Raw genomic sequence first — 10,359 nt, 5'->3', positions numbered from 1 at the left:
TGCCTTCCGTTCCCCCACCCTCCTCACTCTCCCTTCCTCTCGCTCCTCTACCTCCTCACTTTTCCCCCCCCCTCTCTCTCTCTCTCTCCCACACCCCACTCCGTCTCCCCCCTCTCTTTCCCCCCACTTCAGTATTCCCGTCAGCGAAGTGACAGGTGGTATTTGCAAGTTAATAATATTTATACTACTTTAATAACCTTAATTGTTCTCGCCTTCAATATTGTGGGGTCTGCAGGAAATGCATACGGCCCAAGTCTTTCATGAACTAGCTGGCCTGGCTTGCCATGCGACTGAAGGTGATTTGGGTAGGAATTTGTAATTTGTTCATGGCTTTGGAGATAGCTCACCTACTCTTTGCTTAGGACACCGTGCGATCTTTAACATTCACCAACTTATGTCGGCAGATTGGATTCCCAGTTTAACATCAATCTGAGGTACAGCTCACACAGATGTCTCACTCTACCTGCGAAACACCAGAATGGGGGTTTATAGCTCGGTAGGGATTTTAACTAAGGTTAGACAGCTCAGAGGCAAGTATGCGTACCTCTCGGTCTAGGCTATTGTATCCTGCCAGCACCAATTATATGTTGTACCTTACCTATCAACCCTTTCAGTGCTTCCATCAAAGTTGCTTAACTGCTCACATCGAGAAACAACAAACACTATTAAGGTCATGCCTGGACCAGCTGACCGTCTGTTCAGTAGTCTCGACCGAATGGTTTTGCTGCTGTGAACATAATCAGAATGTAAATGAGTCATTTGCCTCTTATTCCATGGTCCAGGAAACGGTTCTCGTACTACCTTCTGGTGCCACCCATACCTTCATGACAGGCCTCTCCTCGATAGCCCTTGTAGCACATGCACTCCCCACCGATGCACGAGCCGTGCCCGCTACAGTCGGGTTGCCTGCACTGCGTGCCTGGGATGGAGCAGTCGCGTCCCTTCCAGCCAGCGTGACACACGCACGCTCCAGCCTCATACTGCCCGTTATCGCTGCACAGCACAGGGCACGCCGCTGGGGTAGGGGACAGTGAAGGTAAAACTAAGAAAACAATGGAGTAAACAGAGGAGCGTGTGTTATGAAAGAATAACGAGAAAGTTCAAATCAACTTCAATGTATTGCATTAACAGGTCAGGTGAGATAGGTGTGCATGGCACACACCAACGATGTGATGTGTACGAATGTCAAACAGAAACAATGTAGCTTTTTGATGCCTAGGGTTGGTAAGAAAAATCTGTATTGTGGTCAGAGCCAGTGACCAATTGCAAATTAATAGCAGCAGGATAAAAAAAAGAGTCGTCGAAGTGATAAAAATCCAGAACCGACTCCACCTGTGACCGCGGTGTCAACTGGAAGGTCGCTGAATATCAGATCACGTGATCCAAGCTCTCTTTGTCCCAACACAAGAAGTATATTATCATTCAGCACATCACTTACAGAATGATTAAAGTGATTGAAAGAAGAAACAGCAAAGTTTTTCATGGTAAGAGTAGGAAAGCAACGGAAGAAAGAGCCTTTTCACATCAAAATGGCGGTTGAAAGAGGGATTAGCTCAGCAGGTGTAATGCTCCAACTGTGATGCATTTTCATCTGTAATGTTAGTCATTCTCTATTTGGTGCTTGGAAGTATTCATTGGACATATGGGCATATATATATATATATATATATATATATATATATATATATATGTTTAGAAAGTGCCGTTCCATGTTCAGACAAACCTCTCCATCGGGTTGGCTGCACTGCGTGCCTGGGATGGAGTTCATCGGGTTCAAACTCTCCATCATTTCATCTGTAAATTTAGTCACACAACAAGCTTCTCTGCTCTGTGTTGTGTCTGACTTGCTGGCAGGAAAAGTATGGATATCAGGAAGTATTTACATTTGTTACAATTAACACATGCAGTGCAGAATATTGAGGAAGTTTAAACATGTTCTGTTTGCTGCTTAATACAACCTACAACATCAATGCTGCAAGGACATCCAAATGAACTTTGATGCAAGAGGAGGACACTTGGCCCATCATGCCTGTGTTTTAACCACTCCCCATCGATTCAGTCTATTGGGTGGTCGCTAGACTACCCTTATTCTCAGGTTTTCCGTCTGTCTGTATGTATGTAATGGACACTGGACAGCTCTGGAGGCCAGAGGAGTCAACCGATTTTGATGAAACTTGACTGGTAGGTTCATACCAGGATCTAGTTGTATGCTTTTGAGCACCGTTGCTATGGACGCCACCGTGGCCTAGCAACGGGACTTTGAAATTTTTGAAAAATCCTAAAAAAAAAAAAAAATCGAAAATCAAAAATCAAAAATCAACTTCCAGGCTTTGATGCGCACTATATTCAACCTCTTTGTCAAAAATTTTCAGCCCGATCCGTCAAAAACTGTATGACAAGTATGCAATTATGTAGCGACCACCCATGTCGCCTACCGGCTTGTCCATTTATTTACTTAATTTCACTGGTGGAAGGTGGGGGAGGAAATTGTGGAGGACAGCAGGGTAGGTACATGGGTGGGGGTGGGGGGAAGGAGGATGACGATTCTAGGATGGGGAAGGAACAAAGACCAACCGCACATTCATCTTTTGAGAAGATCCTCTCACAGAGATCACAATCACTACACAGGTAACCAATCACAGATGTATACCGAGCTACTAGTGCCACCAACATCCATGTACCCCCAACAGTCCTAGGAATACAACAGTATGGTATAATCTGTAATAACCAGACTCAGTGGTATCAGGGATGCCGGGGAACATAATTTATGTTCCCGGGCACAGGGACACGTAAAAGGGGAACATAAATTATTTGAAAGTGGACTGATATTAAAATGCATGGACTGAGCATCAAAATCAGGAGACTTGGAATCGTTCTTTCTCAAGAGCAAACTCAGATATACATCATTTACAAAGTTGGAACCTTCTAGCAAAGTCTTAATACTTTTTATCAAACACTCCCAGGCCTTATCTTTCCTTGAGAAATTTATCAATCGATTCATACAGCATATGGTATTTTTTATGGAAGTAGTCAAGCCTATGAAGAGTGCCAGAAGCATGGAGGTGTGGGGGGCATGGAGGTGTTGGGGGGCATGGAGGTGTTGGGGGGGCAAGGGGGAGGGGAAGTGAAAGGAAAAGGGTCTTTTTCATGATTACAAAAGTTTTTTTTTCTGTATTGTACCAAATAACTGTAAATATCTCTTTTGTGGTTCATTTGGTCAATTATCTGAATAATATCTGGAGATAGACATCAACTTTCAAATTTAAGACTAAATTGAGGCCTCAATTCAAAATAAAGAGTGGCACAGGAACGACAAAGAGAAGATCATGACGTTTGCGATCAGAACGGAGGTGCACGAGTCAGGTGTTGCACATCAAAAGGTGCCAAAAGGTAATAGTGCCCATGTGTGGTAAGATTACTTTAATTAATCGCAATACATAGAATTATCAATCATATCAATGAGTGGCAGTGCACTGCAAAGCACTATTGCTATTCGAGCACATTGCACGTACAAAGCTCGATGGCAGCTGCAGGCTTGTCAGGTAGCGTCATTCCCTGCCATGATACGTTCAGTGTCTTATCACAGCGAAAATTGACTAAATGCAGGACAAATTGGAATCAGCGAATCCAATTCTGAGGTCTGCCTCCTAAAGGCTCCTAAAGAATTGCAAGGTAAAAATGATTGACAGTCAAAGGATACAATGCATTTTAGAAGCCTCTTACACTCTTTGTTAGTTCAGCAATGTCGTCAGGTTATTTTTGAGTGTCCGAGTGATAAAGCACTTTCAGCCCCCCCACCCCCCCAATGCCTCTCCTGGAAAAGGCATGGAGAGGTACCCCCCCACCCCACCCCCGCTCTGGTGTCCCAGGGTGACGTAATGGTTTGAGGGTCTACGTTGAGTCTGGGAGGTAGGCGGTTCGAACTCGGACCGAGTCATTCCAAAGACTTTAAAAAAAAGTTATCTGGTGCTCCCTTGCTTGACGCTCAGCATTAAAAAGTACAGAACATGGACAAACAATGCTGAGAATGCAAAGGCCAACCACCCAGTATTAACCATGCTAAGAAAATGCTTCGGCAGCATCAACGCTCTGTAAAGAGTATGGATCATAAAATCAAATTGCCTTGCAACAACTTGCCTTTTCTTGCTGGAAGGCAAACCTGACTGAAGGCAATCTCAGTGCATTCCAAAAACTCCACAACAAGTGTTTGTCCATTCTCGGGAGAGCCAGGAAAGAACATCTGTCCAACCTCAAGATTGCATTTACAAACTTGTCTCCCTCCTCTAAAATCTGGTGGCACCTTGACAAGTCGACACACCCGTAACTTTTGGTGGCTTGATTGGCTGGGTCACGAGTGGCCTCTCTCGGATCGCTTCCCGACCTTTGACCCTGAAGCAGAGTAGCCACAGATAACTCCGCGACCAGACGGGTCACTAAGCAACCACACATGCTGTCTGAGGTGACTAAATCTGGCAGGATCGCCTTGCCCAAATCTAGCGTTACCTTACGGTGATTTGGTAACCCCAGATAGGGAACTGTGTTCTCGAAGCCCCACCTTTATCTATTAATTATGAGCGGAACCGTAAGTGGGATGTTGGCGAGGCTCGCATAGTGAATCAATGGAGTTCAACCTACCATTTTAATGGGGTCCTGCACAACCTCTACAACAACCTTTGCAAACTCCACAATCAATGTGGTCACGTACAACCTCCACATATTATGTCTAACCAATGGAGGAAACAGACAGCGAGCATGTTTTGAAATAACAAGTTTGTGTTGAAAGGCATGTATTTACAGATTACATGGTCACATTTGAAACAGTCGTAGCCCTAACACTCAAAATAACCCCTTATACAGCCAACCTTATCATGAGCAAGACAGACACCTCATACATCCGGGGCAATTAGAAAAGTGGACAGAACGAGGAAAGAACAATAATTGACTCCCTCACGTGCCTGTGTGCATGTGTATGACCGTTTTTACAGCCATTTTTCCCTGTTGTGCAGGGGTTGGGCTTTTTCTTGAGGAAATGTTTTATGGCCGGATGCCCTTCCTGACGCCAACCCTGGTTGCCTATTACAACACACAGGGATATGGTACACCTATTCTAACCGGGGCATACACCGGGACCAGTACACTGGTTCTCATTTTGCCGACCTCGGAAGGATGACAGGCTGAGTCAACCCCCTGGTGTTAATTCAGCAGCCAACGGGACTTGAACTCAGGACCCTGGGATCCCAAGCCGCCACCCTAACCACTAAGCCAACACCAGGCTTCCTGTGTGTATGTGTGTATATATATATATATATATATATATATATATATATATATATATATATATATATATGCATATATATATATATATATATGCATATATATATATATATATGCATATATATATATATATATGCATATATATATATATATGCATATATATATATGCATATATATATATGCATATATATATATGCATATATATATATATATATATATATATATATATATATATATATATATATATATATATATATATATATATATATATATATATATATATATATATATAGAACACAAGGGGAAAACCAGAGATGTCAGGATAAGTCAATTTTGAAGAAACTGAAAAACAAAGTTTCAAGAATTTGGTGGACTGTTTAATAACTGTCATATAGATTTATTTTCCAGTAAAAGGAAGAGTGATCATTGGCCGATCAAATTAAGCATGTAGCATTTGCCAAGCTTCTGTGTTATTTAATTTAAGAGCAAAGAACGAATCAATGTTGCAAACTGACATCACTGGTTATTCCCTTGTTTAATAACTGCCATGAAATTTTAACCCAGGATGTGTAGCAAATTCATGCTTGTTGGTTATTAGCATACATTACATGACTTTGGTGATCACAGATTATTTTTTTCAACATTAAACAGTCATTGTTTTTTGTTTGTTTGGTGTTCAACGCCATACTCAAGGGTATTTCGCTTATATGACAACGGATTCTCCATTTCTTACTCCGTACTACTTAATATGATGGAAAACCAGGAGGAAACCAAGGATAAACCACCCCCACGATAGCCGAAGTCACCTCATGTGACTCCCTCATATACCTAAGCAGGTTGATTGGGTGGTGGGTACATCGAATGAAGATGGGTACTCAGACGCGCTAACCATTAAGCCATGGCGTGGGTGCCATAAAAGTCACAATAAAGGTTTGACCAGGCTTGAACCATGATATGCACCAACTACGGAGCCCATGATATAACCAAATAGGCTATTGTAGTGCTCAGAGTTTATGCTGTGAAAGTTTTACAACCTTTCATTTTTTAGTTTCTCAACTCTGAATATTATGGTGGAACAGTTAACATGAATGAAAGGGAGATAACCAGGAGTAAAGTACTGACAACTCTGGGTTTCTACTTGTTCAGCTTTGACAACACTTGTTTTTTCATTGCACGGCAAAACTTTATACCATATAAATTATGTGACACCCCTGGTTATTTGGTGGGGGGGGGGGGGGGGTTGTAACCACCGAGTTACATTACACCACCGAGTCTGGGCGTAGGGTTGTGGTGAAAGCCGACCATCCTCTCAACCTGGAGGTACAAGCGGTTGCGATGTTTCTGGGTTTTATGGTGCTATTATTCGAAAAGTGTCCGTGCATTTTTGTCATTCATGGATGATCAAGTTTTCTGTTGTTTGCAGGTGATGTACAGTGATAGGAAGTGGTAAACATTTAATGTTTGCAGACAGTGTACAGTGGCAAGTATTACAGTACATATATAAAGTATTGCATGTTAACATTTACAGTCGGACCTCTGCATCTGACACTCGGTTATGAGAAACATTCAGAACATCCTTTTGTCAATGACTATTTCTCTGTGTTTATGATCCACAAAGCTGGAAATAAACCCGGAAATAATGAAAGATCTCTTTCTCTTGGCAGATTCAAGGCCATATATTCTGAAAGCCTCAAAATAAAGATGATTGCCTAAATTTATTTTCCAACACATCAAAATAACATGACTGGGTTGGACATGGTGACGTGTGGGTTGTGTGATTGGTAAAGCTTCTGTTGGGTGTTGTTTCTGTGTTGTGCATGTGTGGGTGTGGTGTTGGGGTTCGAGCACTGATTTCTGCTCACCTTGTTCAGTTGTTTGCACATTACAGTTTTTGCCATTCGTATCAGACGTGTGTATTGTGTGGTAAAGCCCACAGTCTCCCCTGTCAGACCTCTCTCCTGGCTCTTCACGTGTCATGCCTCCAGTATCAATTAGTGTCATTTATTTGATGTGTGTATGACACGGGTCGCATCCAAGTGAAATTTGTGGCCAGATTGCAGGCAATGCAATTGTGCCACAACCAAGAATGCTACAATCAAAAAGAGATACGACTTACCCTGAGAAATATATTCCTTACCCTGAGAGCAGTCACGACCATCTGAACCATGGAAACAGTGACAAACGCCAGAAAGACACTCGCCATTTCCGTTGCAGTTGTTTGGACATGCATCTGTAGACTCTGTAAGAACAGAAAAATATTTGCAAATGGAAATCTTCCAATTGTACCAGAAGCACGATGACATCAGATGATACTTTTCAGGATTAAATGGAATCGTTAAATCAATTATGGAGTTCAAATGACAAAAAGAGCTCAACTCATTATACCTGTACATTCTGTTGCTAGGTCGTTGTTATTGCATCTGCGGGTGATTGACTTTTCTTTTTTCACCTACCAGTGGGCGAAGCAAGCAGGCCGAGGAGCTGCGTCCGCTCCCCGTCATTGTAGAGGGCTACATGCCACAGCCCAGACTGTAAAAGCTCAATGAAAGTCCCACGACGCTGCATTCCTGCTCGTTTGACACCGGGCCCAAGTACCAGGCCTCGTCGCTCCAGGGCCGCGGCCATACGCCGCCCATCAAGCAACCTCAAAAAGTCATACTGCAATTCCATAGCCACACCGTTACCGCTTGCCATGTTTACCCACTGATAACCACACTCCGCTTTAGGCCACATTTGCCTTGATATTACCATTCACTCAGGATGTTGCTCGAAGGGGTGCTGTGACCTACTTTTTCAACCATTTAATGCAGTTCAGGTTCTCAGGTTAAAAAGCTTTTTTTGCTTATTTCTGCACTAACAATGCCGTCATCGCTCGCTGCACATGGTACAATGGTTATTTGCATTTTAATCAGCATGGGAGGAACTAATTAACATGACAGCAAAATTCTTTCATTAATACATGCTAAATGAACTCATCCTTGAATTAATATTCACTTGTAGTGTTCATGGCAACAAAACATGTCAACACAATACATTTTAAATCACCACATATACTCAACAATCAAAAAAGCTGTTAAACGCCAAAGGGAAGAACTACCAGAGGAAAATACTAATTGTGAAAAGAGGCAATTTGTTTTTGATACAAGACCCTCAGTCATCATTGTTAATGAAAATCACAGGCATTTCTGGAACACTGTAAGTTATATTTCCGGAAATAACAGCAATGAGAGTGTTATAGCTCATCTTTGGAGATTTAATTCGAGGGAACTCCACAAACACTCACCAGTCTTACGTTCTATCTTTGAGGTTCAACATGTGACATCTCAACCATGTCTTTCATAACAACCTGGCAAGGTCTTGGGATGCTTTGGATGAGTCGACCGAAGAATACCTGGCCAAACAGTTCCACTCCTACAGTGGATAATCCACCTGATTGAGCATCTACGGCTGAAAATGATCTGGTTTCAACGCAACTCGCACCGTGCATCACTCATGTGTAGCCATCCGAACAACTCGCATGGACAATTGTCTTATTCTCAAGGTCATCCTCAACAATCCTTGCTCTACAAGGTCAAGCAGTCAATCATCAGGACAAAGCCAAACCTAAAAGAAACAGTAAATGGGGAAACAAAGCCTTCCCTGGCCAGTCGAACTGGCATGACTAAATAGGTGGATGTCTGTGCATCCATTGTAAATGATATCCCCCAAACCACGATCGACCCACCGGCTTTGAGCTCATGTTTCACAAGCTTTCTGTGTGCAGTCACTCACTTTGATGTCTGAGTTGTAGGTGTCTGCAGGGATCATAAGGTCAAAACAGAACTGTGACTCATCAGCAAATAGAACTTGCATCCAGTCATGAACGTTATTGTGGACTTGAGCATGTGCCCAATCCAACCTCAGCATATGGTGTGCTCAGGTCAAGAGGACAGGCCTTAGTGGTGTGTAAGAGTGAGTTCTTGTTTTTTCTACATGGTCTAATGCTCATGGAAGAGCTGTGGCCCCTGGAAGAATAGCAGCATTCCTACAATGTGAGTGAATATCCATCGGGTAATGGAATTCCAGAGGATCTGTCGCGGGGTTGGACAAGACACATACCTGTCCCATGGGACATTGATCACCAGATAGTGATCTTCATGCGGGCAGTTGATCTTGTCTGACCTACCCCCCGTATCTTCTGGATAGAGTGCCATGTTGCTGTTCTTGTGCCCACACTCTTCTCTGACACAGTGAATCACCCCAAACTCCACACCCACCTGCACTGGGTGGAGACCTTGCTCTAGTATGCAAATGATCCTCTCAATCTCAAATATAAATGTCACTTATGAGGCATAAATGTTCAAAACATGTGATAACAGGCAAACAATGGGACTTTTATGACAGTCTGAAAATGTCCCACAACAACAGAATGCTGGCAGATAGGAATTGTTTCCTGGTGGATGACATGAGATGCACACGCATGTATAAAAAAATATACCTAATCATTATGGTTAGAACATAGAAAAAATTATTCAAATGATTTCTTCCAAATTCACTTTTGGTTTTGTCATTTTTTGTGAAATCTTACTCTTTTTGAGTACTCCATGTTATCCAATCTGATGTTCAGGTTCACTTTAACAGGAGATGCAGCCAAAGAATATGCAACAACAACAAGAACAAGAAGAAGAAGAAGAAGAAGAAGAAGAAGAAGAAGAAGAAGAAGAAGAAGAAGAAGAAGAAGAAGAAGAAGAAGAAGAAGAAGAAGAAGAAGAAGAAGAAGAAGAAGAAGAAGAAGAAGAAGAAGAAGAAGAAGAAGAAGAAGAACAACAACAACAACAACAACAGCAAATGTTTACAACCATTTTCCCCTTTGGTGATGCTCCTCCATGGGGATCCGTCCATGCAAACCCAAACATTCCACATCTTTCTTGACATTTTCAATCGATCTCTTTTATGACATCCTCTTGGCTTTCTTCCTTCCATCAGGAGCTTTCTTTACAGCTTCAACTTCTGACCTTCGTTGCACATGACCACACCGGCCGAGTCTTCTCTTCCTAAGTTCTTCTTCACTCGTACTGATTTGAACTCTTCCTGATTTCTGAGCTG

General features: G+C 42.4%; 1 protein-coding gene across 6 annotated transcripts in view; it reads right to left on the bottom strand.

Moving 5' to 3' along the window:
- The window catches only part of LOC147010863 (teneurin-3-like), a 417,211-nt gene that overhangs the window by 158,167 nt on the left and 248,685 nt on the right, over positions 1-10,359 (bottom strand). For all 6 annotated transcript variants that reach the window (XM_085858959.1, XM_085858958.1, XM_085858960.1 and 3 more), the window contains 3 exons: positions 7,728-7,932; positions 7,412-7,513; positions 821-1,015 (listed from right to left, as the gene is read on the bottom strand). In XM_085858959.1, coding sequence (XP_085715085.1) covers positions 821-1,015; positions 7,412-7,513; positions 7,728-7,932 — 502 coding nt within the window. The remainder of the gene's footprint in view (positions 1-820; positions 1,016-7,411; positions 7,514-7,727; positions 7,933-10,359) is intronic.

The sequence above is a fragment of the Eptatretus burgeri genome, chromosome 16 (genome assembly GCF_056783735.1).
Source record: "Eptatretus burgeri isolate ZD-2024b chromosome 16, Ebu_testis_v1, whole genome shotgun sequence".
Classification (NCBI taxonomy): domain Eukaryota; kingdom Metazoa; phylum Chordata; class Myxini; order Myxiniformes; family Myxinidae; genus Eptatretus; species Eptatretus burgeri.
The sequence above is the reverse complement of the archived record's forward strand: the minus strand, read 5'-3'. Positions and strand labels throughout refer to the sequence as shown.